Raw genomic sequence first — 22,989 nt, 5'->3', positions numbered from 1 at the left:
CTGGGTCAGGTAAGGTCAATCATGACCATAATCTAGCCGCCTCTGAGCCTCCCACTTCACACTTCGAGGCTGATATCAAACCTTATTCTTGGAACAGGGACACAATTACATATATTCGCTTTAACAACCCCCTGGGGTATTTGTTTTTAACCAATGTTGGTGTCTTTTCCCAGAAATGGAGGTTCAAGGGCTTAGCTTTTTACTGGGGTTAACTTGTGGGGTTGCTAGATCACTTTTCAATATATTATTTATTCATTTTTTTAATTCGGCAGAATATGTTTTTGTATTGTTGCTCGATTGTGTATTTTATCATGATGTGAGTTGGCCATTTTAAGGACTTGGCCTTGTTTGAATCCCCTGATCCTTGCTGCTCAAACATCTGTAGTTCATGACCCTGAGCTGTCCCTGGCAATTTAGGACTAGTAAATGTGAGGACACACGGACACACACAAAACATTTACTTCAGTTATCACCACGGTGTTTGTCATGATCACACACACACACACACACACACACACACACACACACACACACACACACACACACACACACACACCAACGGTTTGGTATATTTTTATTTCCCAAAATAGTCACATGTGATGAAATCTAACATCAGACGAGAAACACGGATGAGAAGTAAATATTTAAAAAGAAAAGAACTTTTTGTAAAGATTTCCCATGGAATGTCAGCTGAATATATATTTTTACCCCCCCACCCACCAATGATTTGCTGGACTGAAGCCTCGTTGGGGAGCTGTTTGCTTTGGTGCATCAGCCAGAATCCACATTTTTTTTCACGGCTCATTTGCCATCCACTCTCCGTCCAAACTCCTTGATGGTGTTTGCAGCCTTGTCTGCAGCTTTTTCGATGGTCTCTTGTGCCTGTCTGCCAGCTTCCTGAGCAGCTTCAAAGAGACGTAGAAACAAGCATCACTGATGAGACTTGATTTGAATTGCATAAATTCTGACGTGTAGTTTATCATATTTGTGCTTACAATCTGAATAATCAGCTTTAAGCGAGAAGGCTACTAAAACAATATTTTTAAAGTAATTTCAGCACCTACTGTAAAAAAGCATCCATAAATATGACTTTGCAAACATTTCCATCCTCCTGGCTTTTCAAAAATAGTTGTTCTAAGCTCAGGCTGACCAATATGACCTTTACCTGTGTTGGCAGCTTCTTTGGAGGACTCTGCCACCTGCTGCACAGTCTCTTGAGCTGCCTGCACTGAAACACATCACAGCAAATCAAGCTGGAAGAGCTCCAGTTGGATGTTTTTGTGAGATACTAGAAAATAGAAGCCTGGAAATATTTGATACATGTATATATTTCCCCCCAGTCAGTCAAGTCAAAACCAACATTTAGGACCGGATCAAGGCCCATTTAGATCCTCTCTTCTCTACCTGCAGTGTCGGCAGCTCCTTTGACAGCAGTGTGGCTCGTTCCTTTCAGGTTCTCAAAGGACTTCTTAAAAGAGGCCATGGCTCCTGTCTCTGTCCTTGCAGCTTGTGTCCATCCATCTGTGCAGACAGCAGCCGGGCACGGCTGTTTAATACCCCTCGTTTGAGCCCAACACTACCGACCCTGCACGTTCCAGCTGGATTAACCCGAACAAAACCCGTTCAGAGTCCCAGATCAGACTGGCATCCCAGCAATGGCAGCGTTATGCCAAGAACAGGAGCGCAGTCAGCAGATTTTATACACCCCCTAATCAAACTCTCTGAAAAGGGGCAACAAAAAGGGCCATGGCTGAATCAAACCTGGTCTAAGACACAACTTCAGTCGAAAAAACATCAGTTTTTTAAATATGATCTAACACTAACAGAATGATTTTTGTTGTTTTTATTTACAGAGGAATGTATGTCTGGCTTTAACACATAAACCCTTATACTGACGTCCTGCAATTTAAAGCACATATTGATGTGACAACCATTGTGATTTAAAGACATAATATATTGACTTCAACTTGTTAAAATCTTCGGTACACACAAACACGCCCACACACAAACATGTATACTCAGTCCAATTCAAGCAGGTGGTCAAAAAGAATGGGCTCACAGGCAACTATAAAGACACAATGTTTTTTTGTTTTTTTAAAAAAAAATCAAAATAAAGTAGCAGAATAATCTTAAATATTGTGAAATTTCAAAAGAAATGTAAAAATAAAGAACCCACGTACAGGCATTGTTGACACTGAAGAGGATATTATTGTTTTCCATATCTGCTTGCAACCGGGCATATTTATTTTTTCCACTCCCAATGTCCCATTGGAAGATGAACATCTATTGCACATTTCTAAATACAGAAACACACGAGTACAAAGTCACAAGCCACTCTTGTCTCATTTCATTGGGAGGGAGTCAAGGAAAGGAGACAGAGTGAGCAATTCCTACATCTCAAACACCTACATCCAACACATTACATTAATAACATGACATTTACAATATATAGTCATAAAAGATTTGTCTTGAAGGAAGAACTTTTCAGTGGGAATGCTTTTTTTTCTTGATTTCTTTTTTTTGCCACAGGAGGATAATTGTAATAGTTTCAGCATTTGTCCTTTTTATTATTATAAATATTATTGTGCTGCTGGTTGGATGGCGGCTCGTAGTGACGCGTTTACGCCTCTGGCTCGTAGTCCTGGCTCTCCTGTGAACAGAAAAATAGAGACTTGAGCTTAAAATGCTTTGATCACACAGAATTCTTCGGAAAAAACTGATTCTAATGGTGTCTTTCCATCACGGCGCTAAGCACTTGTGCTGGTGCAGTGTCTCTCTTTAGCCGGAAGGGGGCAGCAGCAGATCCATCCTGTCAAGGGCACGTCGTGAGCACATTCCAGCATGGTCGCAACCCCCACACACGCCCACTACGCGCACGATTGTAAATAAATAACAGCACCTTGATGAGGTAATGGGTGCCATATGGTAATGGATGCCTATGCACCCGACGGAGATATTGAATGAGAGGAAATTTTTTCTGACTCTTGGGTTTGTGCTGCAGCACTCCGACTCCATATTTACGGCAATGCAGGGAAAGCCTGACATTACCCACAGTGCTTTGCGGCTTGCGACGTCATCACCACACCCATTCAGAGAGAGCTCACACATCACTGGTGTCGCAAAGGATGGGGGAGGGGAGATGAAATGTAGGAGGAGGGACGGACAGAAAAATGGAGAAGGGCGATAGAAGATCTCTTTTCCTTCACTTTTGATTTGAATACCTGCGTATTTAATACTTAAGCTGATTACTATGGCACTCTTCTGATGGGGAAAATGAAGAAAAGATGAATGGAGAGAAGATCCTTTCCCATGACTGGATACTTTCAGTACTACTAGAAGATTATGCAAGAGCTCATTTTAAATAGATTAGGATGTTCCAAGAAAAAGATGAGCTTAAGAAAATGTCAGACTGGTGCAGTGAATATGATGACTGTATGTACAAAATCTAATTCCAATCAAATTTAATTAGCTGTGAAGGCTATTTTCAGTTGTATGGTTACTCTGTCTGTTGCACAGTTCCAGAAATAACCATGGGCATCTAACGCCCCCCCCCCATCCCACACACAAATATTTGTTCATCTGTGTTTTTCTGTATTTTAATGGCAGTTGAATCGTGTGCTGTGTACATGTAATGACATGCATTCCTCATGGGTATAAGTGCATGACTGGACAGGAGAGCCCCAAACTCTTTCCCTCGCCATTGGCTTGACTAAGCCTCTGTTTTCTTTTCCCAGTAAACAATTACTTGCATGTGCGCTGCAGAGATTGCGTGGAGCAGAAGTGGAGGGCAAGTGTGGAGTGCTATTGAAATTCAATACGGAACAAAATGTGTAACCGAGCGGGGTTGTTGAATACTGATGAGCTTCCATCTGCTGTGAGTCAATGGATTCATCTCAACAGCAACACAGACACACACATACACACACACATTATTGGAGGAGTCTCACCAAACCACAAAAAGCTATTTACAGGCTGATCAGAGACATGCAGGAAGAAGTAGTCAGTTGATTTTGTGTACACGGATTACCTGCTGGGACTCATCATATGTCTCTCCTTCTGGGTCCAGCATTGCCTCTCCCTGGCCCTCCATGGCCTCCTGCCCATACTCCTCAGGCTGCAGAGACAAAATAGAGAACAGCTCTGTGGTGACATAAGCCATGACACATATTTGTGAGTGGACTAAACACAGATTGTTTTCTGCATTCTCTCTATAGTAAACAAATGTTGTTCAATGGTAATCCAGAATCTGCCACTGTTGGAGAGGAAAAGCATCCAGTTGTCAGGAAAATAAACATCCAAAGCTGTTTCTCAAAGGTTTTCTTCTCTCCCAACTTTCAGAGATTTACCACAAAGCCCATAGGAAGAAGAATTCCTTCTAGTGTCCAAAATGTCCAAAATCAAAGTTGAAATCTAAAATGATAGCCTCCAAAGTACGCCCACCCCCGAATTTTGAATATTCCCAAAACATTTCGGACTCCAGCCTCATCAGATCACGTTTTAATTTGACCAGCAGCCGATTGATTTGAGCCCCCTGAGTATTAGCATGTTCAGTCAACAGTTTGGCCTTAAACAGGGTGTTGTACCTGAACACCACCTCACAGAGATGCTAACTTCACCAATTAAGTGTTTGATCAGCAAATAAAATATTAATGATTTGAACTCCTTTGCAGTAAAATGACTAAAAATAAATGACCAATTTTGATCCCAGTTAACCAGAGCTGATGAAGAAAACAAACAGTGGCCTGACAGCAGACGGCTGTGCCTGCCTCATCACGGCCATAAAAAACAAAGCTAGTGGGTCAGCACACATTTATTTTTAAACCCAGCAGTAATTGAGTCAATTAGACCAGAGAAGATCGTCCTATAATCCCATGTTCTACGAGAAGCCGATGCTATTGCTTTAAGCCGACAAACGTGATTACCACTGCCTTAAGTGCTGAATAATAGGAAACCACCACAAAGAGGCATCTAATCAGCCAGATCATCTTCTGGGGAAAAGGGAGCACAATAAAGGACAGACAGAGGAGCAGAGGGGGAAGAAACAGTTGGTGTTTCATTTTACTCATTGCTTAAGCTGAAGATAAAGCCCAGTGTCAGTCAGATGTGATTCAAATATTATTTTTAAATGAAATGTGGTTTTGTATGAATGCTTTTCTTTATAATTCCTGCAGGACACTCTGTCTGAAGAGCATTCATGTAACCAGTGTAGCAGTGTGCTGTCAGGGTGTTGCCAAACCCAGTTTTATCACTTGATAACGCTGTTAGGGTTTTATTAGACCAGTTATCAGATTTACTTGATTAGTGACTCACTGGAGAGGGTTCAGCTCTCCAAATAAGGCTTTAGGAGAGGCCAGGAGAATTCCAGTTTTACAGGGGTTGGGGGGAGGAGCATCAGTCGTAATAAGCTGACAGGGCTGCAGAATAATTTAGGCAAAAACTTGGCAAACATCCACTGCGCTCTCTTGATTTTTGTTCCGCATCTATGGAAAATCCAGTTTGTTCTCCCTCTAGGTACTATTTATTATTATTTTTAATATCAGCCACGATGGGCACTGACACAGGGAAAATAAAAAGCAGATTAAGCTTCATCGTGATGTGCAGAGCAGCATGCATTTATTATTAGCACATGCAAACAGCACAGTGACGTTCCAAGTGCTGAGCATGTTGGATGATGTCATTTAATTCTCCACAACCAGGCTTCGAATTACTGGGGAAGTTCAATGCGGGTTTTAATCCCTCAAATGTGATTTGGACCCTGCAAAAGTTTGGAGGGTAGCTAGATATTTGATCAATTTCATTAATAAATGTTTGGTTACATAGTATTTCCCAATTCCTGTTTATTATGCAAGGAATACTCAAGGCAACAGGATTTCAAACACCCCTTCAGTGGACTGTACCATTTCTGTGCCTTCAGAATTGTTTGACTTGACATTACTTGACTAGCATGGCTCCAATACAAGTCACCCTGTCTTGTCCTGAACTAGACGGTGACTTCACCTCTATCCATTTATCTGCAAACTTGTCTTCTGTTAGCAATCTGTCAGTTTCTCAGCTGATATCATGAACGGACATCTCACAGACATGGCTGCCTCCTATCTAGATTTTATTTTTATTTTTTCACCCTGTTTTCAGTTGTTTGAAGCACATGCCATTCGAAGTGGACAATCTGCTACACTAACTGCCAGTGTGGACAGTGCCAATTTACTTTAAGTTGGTCTTATTTTCCCACTATATCTGGTAATATGTGATCTTTCTTTTCTCCAGAATTGGCTACCTGGCATTTGCTAGGATTGCAGAAGAATGTATGCTACACACCAGAATTGCATAATGATACAGATACGTGTGAATATAAATTCACGGCTCTTGGCTGACACTGTGCATCGAGTGAAACTGCCACCCCCCCCTCAAATGTGAACGCTGTCCACAACACAGCCGAAATAACGAATACAGTATTTAAAGTCTGTAGCAGTTTGCATCATAAAAACTGACATCAAATCGAAATGGAGATAAATTTATCATTAAAAAATATGAAAACAACTGCTGTTTGTCTCATATGTCGTTAATGATGATGTTGATGATGACGTATTGTTATGTTTGTATAAAATATATGTATGTACTGCAATCTTGTAGTTTCAAGCTTGTAAAACTTTAATTGTACTCCACGACACCAAATGTTATGCCGAAAAAATAATGAAAGCATTGTGTGAATGATTTTTAAACGTTATTTATGTGTCAGACAACCCTCACAACGCCACAGTACGTTTGTTAGTTGCTGTATTTCATGACAGCAGCAGACAGTAGATACATACGTTCATGTCAGTAGGGAACTCGTCTTTTTTCACCAGGCCAGTGGCTGCCACAATGTTTCCCATCGCTCCAGTGGTCTTCTCAGCCACTGCAGGGACACACACCGTCATGCATATAAGGTTCCCTCCACAGAGTCAACGCACAGATTGAAAGTGTCGTCTCTGTAATTTCCACCCTCCCCATCAGCATCGCAGTTGTTAAACAAGGGTTTTGCAGATGTAACATTATTTCTATCGATCTCGTTCCACTTGTTTCTATTTTTTATTTTATTCACAGAAATGAACTCAACGTATGAGAGACAGTAAAACTCACCTGTGCCCACGCTGTCTTTGGCTTTGTTACCTAGCATATTGCAATAAAAGAAGAGGGGAAAAAAGGTTAGAATGGGTAATAGCTCTTTTAAAGGTTAACCCACTGTTATTTGCAGTTGAGCCTAACATTTCCTTTGTTTATATAGAGCAAACTTTATTTAAACGTAGAGGAACGTAAAATTTCAGGCATACAATCTGAAGCCTCATAGGGATATAGTAAAAGAACAGCTGCTGCATTTTAAAAAAAAATGTTATTAGCTATTGTTGGATTCACTCTAGCTGGATGGTTAAATGCGGTGAGGATGTTTTACTTGTAAATGACCTGAGGAACAACACAAGTAAGTAAATACCAATGCATTTCTCAAGAGACGCTACAGAACAGCAGCGGTCGAGTTGCTCTCTCCTCTCTATTAGAAACCACAGAACTCCTTATGCTTGTGATCTACGGCAGATATGAAGCATTTGCTACACACTCCGTCAGTCTATTTGGGTTTCACTGTTTGCCTCATTGCTATGATAACTTTTTCATCCTCTTTTCTGCTCAAGTCACATAGGTGGCTGGGATGCTAAAAGCCAAACGAGGAGTGGACTGGTGATAACGTACAGCGCTACAGCCCTAAACCAGCACGTTCGAATCAGGTTACACTACATTTGGACCTGTAAAATCCAAATCCATTATGTCAATTTAGTGATGGAAAAATGCCTTAAAACACCAGAAGAGCATTAGCATCAGATAGTAGTGATGCTTGGAAAGGTTATCACCACTAATAACCATGTAAACCTGCTATACATAAAGCGAGTCTGTATTACTGATTTTGCTGCTCTTGGAGTGGTCCTGTACAAACACCAGAGCCTCTAATACAACAGTTGTGACATTAATTTGCCATGGAGCAGGCCTTTCTGTCTTCTCCCTCTCCTCCCTGCTTCATGCAGGCTGATCGCTCAGCTGAGCCGGGTGGGCGGGCTGCAGCAGCTGTCAAAAGGTGGGCCGCGGCCCTATCGGATCACTCCTACCCCTCCTCCAAGAGCAGCCTTCAAGCAAATCATATGGAGCTTTCTAGGCCAACACCACGCTCGACGAGCGGCACACAGCAGTCGTGCGCGCGCACACGTACAGGCAAACACGTCACAGGAGAGATCAGCAGGATGATGGCGTGTGTGTTGTGACAGCGGCGTCACATGTTTTAATGGGAGGGGCAGAAATATGAATGGATTTTCTTGAAGGCTGACACCTTTATGTGCCTGTCTCCAGGCCCTGGGGTTTGGAGACTGCTCTAAAACATTGAATGGATGGAACTAATCGCTGCAGATCCCTCCTGAGAGACTATCTCAGCTGTCAGAGGGTGGCGACGCTGGGGTGGGGCTGCTTCAGTCGACCAGACATGATCAGCTGTCCCAGCTCCCGCCCCTGTCCCTATTTCAGCCGGTCAGGTGAAAGGACACACGGACATTCAATCATATTTTTACCCTCTATAGGAACTGGACATCGTTTAGGAGACGACATTAAAATGTTGATTTTAGAACGATACTGATCAGCTTTGGTAGGCTGTTGTAATCTAAAAAAGGGCTGCGTTTGAATTCTAATACTCTTTACTAAACTAAACTAATTTGACTTACTGTCTTACACATTAACCATCCAAATAAAATGGATTTACTAGGAAAGACCTGAACTTTAACATTTTTTACCTCTCATGGTTGTAAATTAGGCCTTACTGTGGAATATAATTGAAATCATGCCATTATTCAACCATTTATTGGAGCGCCTTTGCTGCAGCAGCAAAATCATTAAATCTCTTCTCCTCTGAGTTGTTCCTGCTCCTGCATACAGCAGGGACATGATCAGCCTCAGCGGACCCACTTGCAGGCGTTCGCTGATCATCTTACCTACAAACATGACTCCTTCTTTAGTCTTCTCAGCTGCAACTGCAACACCTTCCTTGGTCTTCTCTGCAGCCACAGCCATGCCCTCTTTAGCCTTAGACAAACCCTTCATAAACACATCCATCTTGGCCGAGCTATGGAGAGAGAGAGAGAGACAGTGAATCACTGCCATCACTTTGCAAAAGAAAGAAAAGAAAATTTCAATTTAATGGACATTGGCATGCCGGCTCCCTCACGACCCATAAGCTTCCACAATCAGTTATTTCCAATCGTTTCCTCTTTAGATTAAAACCCTCTTTAATCGTGGGCTTGAAGGTAATGGAAGGCGGCTACGCCCCTTGTGGTCGGACCCTGAACTGCAGGCATTTCACGCTGTAGTAAAATCCCTGTGTTCACTCACGCACGCAAACCCCCCTTTTCCACATCCACGTCAAAGCATGAAATATTCAGCTGCAGAAAGAGTTCAATGAAACGGTGACATGAAGATGGGCTCATTAATTATGGCTCGAGTGAAAAGCAACTCTGGGTGGCAGCGAGATGACAGCGCATGGGAGAAATGCGCAAGGCCCGCTTTTAACCAACCGGGTTGCATTTTATGCTAAAAGGCTGCGTTATGTTGCAGAATGTAGCTGGGGGGAGGATGGCAGGGGTGACATCCAGAGATTGTCCGATCACGGGTGCGGGGCCATCAGCGTGAAACAGGCAGCAGAACAGCATCCAAAGGTTGTCGTATAATCTTCACACTACTACGTCCTTAATGTCGCCCCTTGCTCACGTTTTGCGACCGGGGGGGGGGGGGGGGGGTTGTGAGCCACGTCCTTTTCACGAATATTTCCCGACATTTTGCATGTGGCTTCCACGCTTTTAGCGGTGCAACCAGAGCCTCCGTAGGACGACGCTAATGTGCCTGATCCTCAAATGGGGGTGACCTCTATGTGCATCTAAAATGACGGGGAGAAAAAGATGCGATCGAGCTCTTACCTGTTCCCAAAGAGCCTTGGACTTTTCCCCTTATGATTCGGTCACGCGGTGGAGACAAACAGACGTCTGAACGGGATATATTTGAAATGATCAGTGTGTGGGCCTTCCTCGGGACTGATCTCCACCAACAGGGACGTCCCTCTTCAGAGTGCGGCTGAGACGATCCCCCCACCCCACCCCACCGCTCTCTCTCTCTCTCGCTCTCTCTCTCCATATTCATCATCATGGCAAGCTTCCCTTTATTGCACTTCGACCCATATTTCACACACAACAGATCTAATCAACTTTTCTTTGAATGGCTCTCCGGGGATCCATTTTGGATCTGAATGTGCTGCCTCCATCTATTGCACCCTTAAAACTGCGGCCGTTGGCCCCCATCTACTGTCCTGTTCAAAGCATCATTTGTTGTATTCTTAACTTCAGTTAACCAGTTTTACATCAGTAGTTGCGGTGGAGTAGGTGGTAGACTTAAACACCCATCTTCTTACCCCCGTGTGTCCAGACCCGACATGATCGAAGCTGCAGGGGCAACAGCAGGATCCTGTAATCATGCGGTGAAACCGTGCTTTTCGGTAGAAAACGAGTCATATTTGTTCAAGTCAGCAATGTCGAGATTATTGTCAACAACCAAAACGAGGCTTTAATTTGCAGAACGTCAGTTTGACGGAACACAGCGATCACGATGCAGCCGATCAGATTCAGCTGCAGATATGTGACCAGTCGCCACAGAGGTGGGGATCCACATTTCCACATTCTTTACCGGTTCAAGGTGGCTTTAGCAAAGGGTTAAAATCCGCCCCCCCACCACCACCACCTCTTTAGTAAAAGTGACGATATGCTAGTGACGTCACTCTCGTCGTAGTGCTCAGTTTTGAGGAGAACCCCAGTGTCGTTTTCTGTCGGTTCAAAATCAGGTGAGCAACAGCACATATCGAGGTTTTACCCCCTAACTAGCATATAAAGAAGGAAAATAGACGAATGTGTTGCGCCGTGTTCATCAATGTTTGCTTTACACAGAAAGTTACAGAGAAAAATATGGAGATTTAAGGAGACCAGCAGATGTTATTGTATAGAATTGTGTCTAATAATCGTCTGACTGATTAAAAATTAACGATAGTCTCATCATTCCTAATTTTGTGGGCATTATTTTACACTAAACCATCAGACACTGTCCATGGTTCTGATCAGTTCCGTGTCTCTGTCCATGGTCCTGATCAGTTCCGTGTCTCTGTCCGTGGTTCTGATCAGTTCCGTGTCTCTGTCCGTGGTTCTGAGCAGTTCTGTCTCTCTGTCCATGGTCCTGATCTGAATGGCGCTTGTGCTGTTCACCTACTTTACATGAAGCTCGTTCAATGTATTTCGTCTTTAAATTACTTGTGTTACTGTTACGTCACATAAATTCATTGTGTTGTGAGCTGCTGCCCTCTTGTGGCCAGAACGGAACATGGCCGATTCGTTCATATTTTCTTTTTTGTTTCTATTAAACACATGCACGTTCTTAATTCATTTAATTCTAATTTATCATACTTGATAGATAGAAATACAGTTTGAATAAACTCACATGCAAACAAAAATCTCAAAGCAACAAATTTGGTTAGCTTTTACCATAACTCCCTGAATATATTCTATAGGTGGAGGAAAGGTTGTATATTCCCATGTTTGATTAACCTTGTTACAATGTACTGTTTCTATTTAGAACAGCACGTTTTTCCTGACAGCAATACACGGCATGATAGCTGATTTATTTTACAGACCTGCCTGCAATTAATCAGTCCAGAATTCAAAGGTTTGTATCGATTTAATATCTATAATCTTACTTTCAAGAAAAGCTGCAATAGTTTGTGATCACTGATGTTCTTTCCAGATGATAAACATGCTAATTAGTTATCATATATCATATTGATACCAAAACAGTTAAAAATTATTGATGGGAATGCACACATTTGGAAACACAGAACTAAAGAATAAACTGGATATTTGAGACTATTTTACTGATTTAATTTGATCGCTTACCAGAATTTTGATGTTGTCCACAGTGATTAATGTGCAGATTTGTCTGCATGTTTTAGGTCCTTATCCAAATAAATCTGCAGTCTGCAGCCTTCTTGCAGACTGATTTAGGCTGAATTGGACAGTTACTTTATGTTTTGGCAAAGTGATCCAGGTGAAAGTGATCTGCAGAGAACAATCTATGAAACATGCGTCTGAATATATCAACATTTTTTGTGTGACAGTGGCGAGGATCATTTTTAGAGGAATAAACAATTTAGCTCATATGGATGACTAGAGTTGAAGGGGAAGAATCAAATAAAAAGTCACATAAAGCAAGTATATGAGTAAATTTATTTGGTTACTTGTAAATGTCCAGTTCACACAGAGTGAAATCAACCGCTCCCAGCGCGCACCATAAAATCACTATAATCAGATTTCTTCGCAGGCCCTTTCAGCCTCAAGTGACCCTCCTTTTATAATTATGGCTTCTTTATGACCTGAGCTGCTGCGTCATGTTTTTTCTTTCACACGCATCCAAGTGGAGTCGGCCTGTCGTGGCTAGCTCAATATAATTCCAATCAATCCTTAAAACCTTGACAAAGGCTGCAGTTGTGCTAAAACTACAATTACAGCTGCTGGATTGCAAGTCATTGCGTCTCTTGCATGCATATAAGCGCTGCAGGTGCCTTCTGAGACCCAGTTAGCTGAATTCTCCTCCCTCCTCCCGCCTTCCTGCGTCCTGCTGTAACTGGATACCTCAGTCTGACTGTGTGGAGACAGTTGCTGTGGTTTCTGTGAATCATGGGTGAAACAATAAAGCCGGCTAAGCCTGCAGACCTCTAGGGGGCAGCAGGGACTGTTTATCTTTTCAGGCCACTCTGATTATTATTCACAGCACTGGCCAAGGTGCATATCAAACCAAAGCGCAGAGGAATCGATTCAGTTTAATGTATACCGGGGGCAGAGTGGGATGAATCATTTACTTGTATATGACTTTCCTCCGGACGTAGAAAATAGCTTTTATGAGTCGATGTAGCGCGAATGCTTTTGTCATTACCTTAAGCAATCTCGGCTCATTCTCTCATATGTGCATTTGTCCAATCTCAAAGTGGCTCAAGATGCCCTCCCATCTCATATGTAAGTGAAAAGAGCCTAAAATGACTGTTTATCTGACTCTGTCCTTCCTGTGTGGGGGTGTCACTGTGTGCCTCATGCAAAAGCAGCAGATGACTTGTGCTCTATCATACTTAATGACACTTTGTGATGAAGTGTGTGTGTGTGTCATTAAGGATGACTGTGTGACATTCCTTTTTCATAATGTGGATTCATTTATGCATCATCAGTTTTAAACATGTTTGCTTTAGCGATCCTTTATCCACTGTCTACATCATTTATAAAATGCTCTGTGGGTAAGTCTTTAGTCTGCTCTGGAAGTATCCTTTGGGTATAGTAACAGCCCAACTAACATTAAATGCTTTATGCTAATTTTGCATATAAAGTGCTCAAAGCTGTTTTCCATCTCTCCACGTGCACGCATGATTCATGAATCTGCAGAAGACCATTTAATGGTTGTTGTCGACACCTGGGAGTAGCGGAATCAAAAAAGTAGCACATAGGAAGGAATATGATAATCATGTTGTGGCAATTTAATAAACTGGCTAAAAGCTGACTGCAGAAATGCCAAGAGAATATTTTTTTATATGGCTTGAATGTGTGTACGACTGCTAGACAAGAAAAAAAAAGACTTCTTTTATTTGTCAAATGATGGCAGTTACATAAAGCCATCCCAGCTGGCTGGTTGCCTGTAAAAGTGCCCATTAATTCTGATACATAATTACATTACATAATGTGTTGTGTTTGCCTTTTAGAAGATTCAAACAGCTGCGGTTATTAGCAGTTTGTGCTCAGAGTCAAGCTCTTCCCTCTAGCATACTGCCAAACTGCAGTCTGATCATAAATGGGAGCTGTCACAGGCCATTGTCAATTTGAAGCCGTATCAATGAGGCTTTTATAACCGTTACACCACTGATACAGCGCATAAGAGTTCAGGTCCTGGGAGATTTGGTCCATTTATATTCTTTTATCAGGCTGCTGCTAATTTAAACACAGCAATCGTACAATGTCATCAGTGACAGACAGAGAAATCAATCTCTGTTACAGCCAGGGAGAGAGAGAGAGAGAGCGAGCGAGCGAGAGAGAAGGCGTTCCTCATCACATCTGCCTGTTGGTTCTCCAGCAGATGGTAGTGCAGCATCAGAGAGGAGCGCCGCTCGCACCAGGGCGGAAATGATGCAGGACACGAGCTCTCTGAAAATAAGCACTGCAGCTCCAGACCTCAGTAGGATAACGGGGTGTCTTTCCTACACCCGCGTTGCAGGTGCCCTGTCTACACAAACCTGACAGAATCTTCCATATGGGGCTTCCAGATGGATGATTTAAAGCAGAGCACGTTGACAACGTGGGTGCTGTCAGGGTGCAGTTTTGAATCCAGCCATTTATGTAAACGGATTCAGGTTTTAACTGCAGATTAAAAGGGGCAAATATAGCAGAGGCTGAGACTGGGTTTGTGCGGCCAAAATAATGAGCAGAGCAGGAATCAAACATGTTTGCACTGCGTCACGTGCCTTCCCAGCGTGCTTTGCATCACAAAGGCTGCATTTTACAGCCGCATTTGTCACTTTTTTGCTTTGTTGTGCACAGTGTGGCCTTGTGATATTGCACTCATTCTCAGGTGTATTGCAAAGGACTCTACCTGCTTCATTCAGCAGGCAAATGGCAACTTTTCTCAGCTTCTAAACACAAAATCAAGTGTTTTGTCACGTCACTGTTGGGGAGTGTCAGTGCTCAGATAAGAAGGGTTGTAGTGACAGAGCTTAAGGTGTTGATAAGATCCCCAAAATGGTGCGTCGCTCTGCCAATGAGTGAAGATAACGGCTGAAAAACATATCACCATGCATGTTCTGTCATAAAAACATCAGCAATGGGCGCATCAGCCCGAAGTTCTGAGGCAGAGCGGAATCCTTTGAAGTGGTGCAAAATGGCTCCCATCAGATGAGAACTCCGCAGACTGAGACATCCAGCGCATAAAAAAATGCTGTGATTGGAAACCTGGTAAGCTAATGAGTTTGCGCTTCTATCTTCTCAATTTGTCCAGGCTTTTGTGCCAAGGCCTTTGAGGCTTTTCTCTGCCAAGTCCTGTAATAGTGTTCTCATTGTCCTCCTGAATATCTGACACTGTTTTATTTGAAACTTAGGGGAATCCGTCTCCAAACTTTTTCACATGGGAAAGACGAGGGAGGCGGGAACATGGCTGTGAATTATGGATCCGGCTGCAGTGAAATTAAGACGACAAAGAAATGGCACGAGGGAGTAGAAAAGGTTCCTTTTCTTAAAAGGATCCAAATGGAAGATTTTCTTTTTTTCTTCTGATTTCTTTTTCTTTTTCTTTTTTAACAACTGCATCCGGCTGCAATGCAGCGATACGAGTCGTGAGCAGTTCCTGCTAAAGACTCACGAACCCGTTTGGAGGCTCCTCGGTGTCAGAGTGAGAGCCTGAAGTCCCGCGATCACATGAGCAGTAACCATCACTTTTGTGAGCTCCTGGCTGCTCAAATAATGTGTCGATTAGTTGAATTTCCCTCTGAGTGGTTTTGCGGACCACATACTCGCCCGACAACGAGACATTTTCACACTTGGGGGTTGCGGAAATGAGTGGGAGGGCAGCGACCACAGTGCTTAAGATGCAGGTGGTTGATATTTACTGGGAGTGCATCAAGAGGCTACTTGAGTCTTTAGGCATGTCCAATCCGATCCATTCAAGCATTAATGCCCGAGAGGAGACCAGAGGAAACATTACAGCTCTGGAGCACAGAGACCAGCGTCTCTCTCCTCCTTGAACTCGCTGCTGCCTTTCGCCCCGGCCTCAGCAGAAATTCAAGGATTCTTACACATGACCAGACAGCACAGAACATTCTCCAGACCCTCCTCCCCCTCTTCACCATTTTAAGATACTGTACACTCAGCAGTGCTTTTTGTTTTTTACTTTTAATTACAGCCTTTTCAATGCAATATTTAGCTCTCTGGGGGCATGTGTGAAGCAGGTGAAGCAGTGATGGACTTGGCTGCGTGCATGAGGACAGCCCTCGCTCTTGTGTCATGTAGGTCAAGATAACACAGAAAAAAAATGTGCCAAGGAACTCCGGACAGTTCAGGAGTACAGTAAGAGGCCACACATCCCTCTCTCTGCAACGCACACAGACAGTAATTCTAAACCTCAAGGTGGCCGCGCTTATTGAATATATCAACTTAACCACTGATGTCATTGATCAAAAGAGCCAATTCCAGTTCTATTATTGTGTTAGAGGGTAAAACAATTGCCAGATGACTTTGTGAGGTGCACTCACTTGGTAAACAGATCTGGGATCCATTAAAGCCTTGGAGATTATCAAGCCTCAGTCCAACAATTTGCAGAGATTGCTCTAAACACCTTGCTGGTGACCTTCTTCATGCAGTTGAAAGTCAATGGGAAATGTGGCAGAGAGCCCGCCACTGCCAGGAGCACCCCCCTTGCACTTTAATTACACTGCGTCGCAATGGCTGGCTAGTTCCATGTCCCCTCACCTGCTTTATGTAACTATGAATCCATGTCAATACCTTAGATCCACTTCCTGTGGGGCTGAGACGTGTCATACGCCGAAGCACCACAAGATAACGCGAACTTAATCAGGCTATTTTTGGTCCACAAGAGATTTGGCCAGGCATGAAGTCCAGCTCATCAATATTTATATCAGGGGCCGCCTTATGCTGCGCTTTGTGGTTTACTGTTGATGCATCTCTCTGACCTCTGAGTGAGGAGCGAGGATGTTTTCCGTGTGCTTAATCATAATGCACAGAGTCTACCGCATTGATAGGTTAATGTACCTGAGAGGATCAATAGAGTCTTGAGGACGCCGACTGCAACAGACGTTTAAAGGTTCTGGAACGGCTTTAACAATGAGCACAGCCCGTCTCTGTAAGGATTTCCAGCTTAATTAAATGGGGCTGTGTAAGGTCTGGAGACCGGCGTGATGAACTACAGCAGATAATTGGTGAAAGCAGCAGTTCTAAAGAATTCCAATTCTTCCAAGAGCTCATTAAGAGCACATAAATAATATTCCTGCAAATTCTTCAAAAAAAGATCCCGCTCCTAAAAAAGAAAAAGAAAAAAAAAAAGCCCAATAAAGTTTAATAATAGCTCAATATTTTCTGGAAAACAGATCATTTAATGATTTCACACCTTAATGTGAACTGAAGTCAACACTTTGATGCTGTGTAAAGTGTTTTTCAGCGCAGCTTTGTGTTGATGTAGCGAGGAACAAGGTATCTGAAGATGTTGGATAGGAGATGGATCAACATTGGAGGCATTTTTTAGAAAATAATTTTATCGTTTCCCCAAAAAATTTCAACTTCAACCTCCAAAAAAGTATTTTTGTATAATCATATTTGTATGGCCTAGATGTTTATTCTAAAGCTCCTTTTCCTTTTGTTAATTACACCTAGGATCCCGAATCTCCTTCAGAAGGGGAAAAATCCTGTGCATGGTTGGAGAGAGAGAGAAGACATTTCTGCCCAATGAATAAATGATGAAAGGAAATGAGGTGCTTGCATTAATTTGCAAAGCACAAAATGCAGAACATTTCACAGAGTATTAAGCTGGGTTTTTTTTTTTTGGGTGGGGAGGGGACCATTTACCTCAAGGCGGGTTGTTACAATACGCAGCCAAATATAGCTTCTCTTCTGGTCTGGGAACTCACAAAAATCTGTGTTCTTGTCAGCAAAGGAAATAGAAAACATTCAATTGTCTTTCATTTCAAGAGCCACAGCTAAATCAGGTTATATACAGTTGACAGCACTTGTACACAGTCGTTGATTACATTGCTGGAGCCACTGGAAGGGCCTAAACTCACTGATTCGACCACTCTACAGGTAGGCTTTTCCAAATTTACACAGGGAGACACTCTGGATGGGTGCACATACTCACATTAAACAACCTGCCTTATTCACAACTGACACATGGGCGGTATTTAAAAAAACCAAAACAAGAAAACCATCAGTTTAACCCAACAGTTCTGCTGTAATTTCCTGCTACAGTGACAGCACAGTTCATCTTTGTGCTGCAGAAGTGCAAGGACTCAATTTTGTGATGGCGGAGCACCTGCAGGCCAAGCGTCCCTTTTATTTCCCAGTGTTTGGCAATCCGGAGCACAGCTTTGTGGTCCAGCGAGCAGAAAGCTGCTGTCTTTTCTTTGTAAAAACCTAAAATCAAACACAGCTGCATGCCAGTGATTGTCTGGCATGTCACATCCATTTGTCATTCCATAAGCACACTTTAATGCTGTGCATAAAGATTGAATCAGAGCTCTGAAGTATAATATGTAATTATTGTGTAGCTCCGGGCTTGCATCTCAGCAGGGGCGCTTGAATACATTGCTGCACAGAAATGCCCCAGCAGACCAAAGATCATTATATTCCAGAGTATACTATGAAAGCTTTTAATTAGTGGTTGGCTGCAGTGCTGTCATTGGTCAAAAAAAGAAATAAAAAAACCCAATGGCCTCTGCTTGGATCTGCATGTGGAATATTAACGTTGAAAAACAGCCGGGCTGAACTGTTGATAGCATTATCTGAACCAAGCCATTTTGATTCCCTTCGAGTTCTTCCACCCTGGAATCTTAGCTCGGTGTGAAGTGTTTAGCAGTGAACGCAGGGGTCCACCAGCACAGCCCTGACCTGACGAGCCACCTTTGACCAGATGCAAACCAAGCAGGACTCATTTCCTCTGCTGTGGGCTGCACACAGCTCTTTTGATTGGCTGGAGAATTTTTTATTTCCCTCTCATAAACGATCCACTACATGAGAATACTGGCTGAATAGAGAAGCAATTCTAAATTTAAAATTGAGTTAATTTGAACCAATTTACGGTTTCTGGTTATGAGCTTGTGGGCGCACATTTTAAACACCTCTCTTGGAGAAGATTTGAGTAAGCTGAATAAATAAAACCATAATGTTAATAATTTGTGCCCCAAGGCGAATTATTTTCGATGTTACTGTATTGCATCCTTGAACAGTAACAAAATAATAAGAATAATTAGCACCTAAGGAGCAGCAACACCTCCAGGATTCTCAAGGGTGACACACAAAAAAATCTCTGGCAACCTATTATCTCTAATGCTGGTTCCAACCTCGTGGCAAATGATTTCACCATTTGCAGACACACAATATGGCAGGTGCTGATGATCTGTATATTCTGGTCATAAACCCAAATATTTTAATTAGCAGTGCTGCCTTTGAGCTTGACTTATACCTCAATCAAGCTTGTATAATACCACTATTACATTGTGGTACACTGTGGAGCAATTGCATGTGTGTGTGTGTATAATTACTACACTATACTTGTGTGTATGGATAGACCTATATGCGTTTATGTGATTGTGTGCATCTATACATACATATTTTTCTGTGTTAGTTTTTTTCCATTCCTGCTGCCTTTAAAGGAAGAAGCCCTGTGGTGACCTGACCTTTCCAAAGAGGAACCTCTGTTAACATGCATGTGTTCAAACTCGAGGAATCAGAATGCGGCGTTCTCGTTGCCATGTGATTGGCTGTGGTGAGTCATCACAGGAGCGCTGGCTGTTGTTCACCCCGTTCATCCCTGTGTGCAAACACTTGGATCCAACAGATGGCAACATTGTTCCTCCGCCACCAGAACAGGTTACTTGGTGCTCCGCCAGTGAGGTACGGGCAACATCCACCAGCCCTCCAAAATAAAAACAGCCATCAAACGAGAGTGTGGGCGATGACGATGTGACTAATTGTTGCCATGGTGATCTGGTCTTTGCGATAACGTCGAGCGGTACGGGGAAACGGGAGTGAGTGTTGTAGAGAGCAGAATGAAAAGAGAAGGGGAAGGGGAGATGAAGGGGTGAAAGAAGGAAGCAGGGAGAAGGGAGGGTGGAGATCCTGTGATATGAGGTCAGTTCAATGTCTTGATGTAAATACCTCTGCAATCATTTATTCAAGAGGTGGTCTTCCTCTTCCAAGAGACACTGTTCTCATTCCTCAATTACTCAAATGGATTTGAACACAAGCCCAGGCACTGTCGCATTCCGAGCTGAGTGCCGTTGACACCTCGGTGGCGGCAAAAAAAGGTCTTTGCCTACTAAATGTGTCGCAAATTGCTTAGATTGAGGACGATATCGGGCCATTTCCCCGACTTCAGGCACGTTCAAACAACGTGAAACAATGTTCTGTCCCAAAATAATAAAGGCCCGAAACCAAAAGCTCTCTGGCATCCATCGTCTCCAAAACGAATAGACGTGTGTGTTTCCGGCTGAGACAGACCCGGATCTCTCCTTGGCATGACCTGCTGCTCCGTTCTCCTCCAGGATTCTGTCGTCAGGCATCGTCGGTGACTGAGGTAACCCACCTGACACGACTGGGTTGTGTTGCGTGATCGGCCCCGCAGTGAGCGTCTGGTCCCGGGCCCGCAGCCTCATCACTTTAAACATTCCTTTTGTGTGGCAGGACAATGAGCGCACTCTTTGAAAGCAACAGAGAGAAAGTGGGGATGAAACGGCGCATCAGCGCAGAGAAGGGAGAGGAAGCGCATTTCAGCAGCGTAACGTCATCCAGCGTTTAAAGAAATCTGACTAATCATGTTGTGCCCGTGGTCAAGGTCAGCTCTGCTATGAGGCAGGTATAAATCACCAGTGGGATCATATTTCCACTCATTGCTACCTGAGACCCCGCAGTACTCTCAGGTTATGTATCATCACATGGGTGGCAAACGACTCTGAGCTGTGGCCTCTTTTATATGACAACCTGCTACCTGGTATCCACTGGAATGAGTGATAAGGGTTTGTTGATAAGAAGCCCCCTGTTGGAGGTGGAGGTGGTTGTTTTAAAAAAACAACACTAAAAATCGAGTCAACGTGTTGTCATTAATGTCTATAAAAAAGGTCTGCAGGAATCTCAGGCTGCTTCTGCAACCATCTTTTTTTGTGTGATGACTGAGGAACTGTAGCCGCCGTATGTGACTAATAATTGCTCACGCCTCCGACTGCAGCGCGCCTGATAACGATGGCAGCATGGATTTGTCTTTACTCCCACACGGGCTGTTGCTAAATGACAGCGGCGCGATGAGCGCCGCCGATCGCGACATGATACACGGCGTCTTTAGCTGGGTAAAAGTCGTCTGAGACCCTCGTCGCCACTTGTCTGCACGCTCCTACTGCTCAGCGATGTGCCTCCCACTGTCACAGCAGACAAGCCAATTCCTGGATTTTTTTCCCCCTAACAGGATCCCAGTGTCCTATATTTAAAAATAGCGTCAATCCCGCTCATGAAAATAAGTCAATTCCTTCCTGCCACATTGTGCTGGTGAGGATTTTGTGTTTTTTGCCATGTAACCCTGCTGGCTGTCCTTGCCAAACTTGCCATTTGTTTATGGGACGAATCGGTTCTACAACAATGTCTCAGCGGGGGTGTGTTAATATGGCGACCTGCATGTGTGTGTGTATTTGTGTGTGTGGTGTGTGCGCCACTGCAGGATGAATTAGCACATGTGCATCAGGCTGTTTGTGTACATTTTCCCATTTAGGCTTCGCCTAAGCCTAAAACATTTAGTTGGAAGGGACTCCAAGAACCAGCAATCAGCCAAGGCTTCATTAAAATGTAAATTCCAGTGAGCCTCTTTTCAGTCTTTACAGTTCTTCCAAAATAACTGAGCTGCGGCCTTCTGGGGATTTAATTTATGATCTAATCTGCGTCTTGTTTCTGAAAGCTCCCTCTCTCGGTGCAGGCAAAATTGGAGTGCCCCATCTGACTTGGGGGTGGGGGACAGAATAGTTCTAACCGATGCCTGGCCAGCTTTCAGTCTGTCCCGCTTTCACTGTTTGTTTGCTTTTCAAGAGCAGCACAAAGCTAATTAGACAGCCAGTATTGAGCCAATTTGTGTCCCTCAGCTGGTTGTTTACCCACTTTTTGCATGCAGATGCGATTGTTGACATTGTATGGCGCCGCTACCGGGTCACTTGTGGCTATTTGGTTTATTTTCCTGGAGGAAACTAGGATTTCACGTCTCTGGGATGAACATTTTTGTCATTTCTGTGTCCAAAACACATATTTGTTTCAGTGTCAGATGCCCTTTTCGCCACCATCTACCTGTGGTTCCTTGGGAACAAAAGATCATATCTCTGCTAAATATATTTTGTTTGCACACAGCATTAATCCAAACAATTACTATTATTTTTTCCACTGAAGATGTTTGTATAATGAAATAACATGTCACTTGTTATTTTGGTACCATTTCCATAGAGCAAATGCAGCATTTTCCAGAGAATGAGATTCCCTCTAAGAAGAAGATGAACACATTTTTCTATCTTTAATGACAAAAATGGACAGCACCTCAGTTTTGTGTAAATGTGCTCACATGAATCAGCTCATGAGGCATCAAAATTATGCTGAAAGCAAAACTATTCATATATTTAACAGAGTCATTAGGATCGGGGAGAATGACGTCATGGAAGTGCTGCTTACAGGTCAGTGCATCAGTCTAATAGCCTGTGCGTTCTTTGAGGTATTTGGCCCTTTATATTGCAATGCACATCATTTACCTACAGTGTAATGGATTATTTTTTTCCATTATGATATTGCTATTATACATGAGTGAGCATCTGGATTCACTTCCATCACTGTACTCTGCACTTTAAGCTATTTTTTTGCATATAAAAAACTCAGTATTTGCAGCAGCCATGCATCAAAGCCTCTGGCTTAAACGTCATTAACACTGTTGACGAGCAGTCACTTCAGCAGAGAAAAACATTTCACTTGAGTTTTCAACTCTGGAAAATAAAACTGAACACTTCTTTGTATTTCTGCTAACAGCTAAGATGAACAAAGAGTCAATTTTTCCTTCTTTGCTCCCAGTTAGAGCTTCTAATGGAACTACTTTTCCATCAATGAAACTAGAACTCATTTT

The 22,989-nt window shown here is 43.1% G+C and overlaps 1 protein-coding gene and 1 long non-coding RNA gene across 2 annotated transcripts; both read right to left on the bottom strand.

The window, feature by feature from the left end:
* Positions 1-560: 560 nt before the first annotated feature.
* On the bottom strand, positions 561-1,687 carry LOC130531531 (uncharacterized). Its single transcript, XR_008952131.1, has 3 exons — positions 1,405-1,687; positions 1,166-1,228; positions 561-905 (listed from the first exon to the last, which is right to left on the bottom strand). It is a non-coding gene; the product is annotated as an uncharacterized LOC130531531 (long non-coding RNA).
* Positions 1,688-1,828: 141 nt separating this feature from the next.
* sncb (synuclein, beta) lies at positions 1,829-10,151 on the bottom strand. The gene is made up of 6 exons (XM_057043567.1): positions 9,981-10,151; positions 9,003-9,133; positions 7,120-7,149; positions 6,810-6,895; positions 4,028-4,114; positions 1,829-2,650 (listed from the first exon to the last, which is right to left on the bottom strand). The coding sequence occupies exons 2-6, from the start codon at positions 9,121-9,123 to the stop codon at positions 2,621-2,623; spliced, it is 354 nt and encodes a 117-aa protein (XP_056899547.1). The 5' UTR covers positions 9,124-9,133; positions 9,981-10,151; the 3' UTR covers positions 1,829-2,620.
* Positions 10,152-22,989: the final 12,838 nt, after the last annotated feature.

Source organism: Takifugu flavidus, chromosome 9 (assembly GCF_003711565.1).
Source record: "Takifugu flavidus isolate HTHZ2018 chromosome 9, ASM371156v2, whole genome shotgun sequence".
Classification (NCBI taxonomy): domain Eukaryota; kingdom Metazoa; phylum Chordata; class Actinopteri; order Tetraodontiformes; family Tetraodontidae; genus Takifugu; species Takifugu flavidus.
Note: the sequence above shows the minus strand (reverse complement) of the source record. Positions and strands in the feature narration are given on the sequence as shown.

Excerpts from the sequence above, each read along its gene's own strand:
- sncb (XM_057043567.1), bottom strand. The coding sequence starts at position 9,123 with ATGGATGTGTTTATGAAGGGTTTGTCTAAGGCTAAAGAGGGCATGGCT. Across the intron at positions 7,150-9,002 it reads AGAAGGAGTCATGTTTGTAG|GTAACAAAGCCAAAGACAGC; the intron begins GTAAGATGATCA and ends GCAATATGCTAG. Across the intron at positions 6,896-7,119 it reads CAAAGACAGCGTGGGCACAG|TGGCTGAGAAGACCACTGGA; the intron begins GTGAGTTTTACT and ends GTGTCCCTGCAG.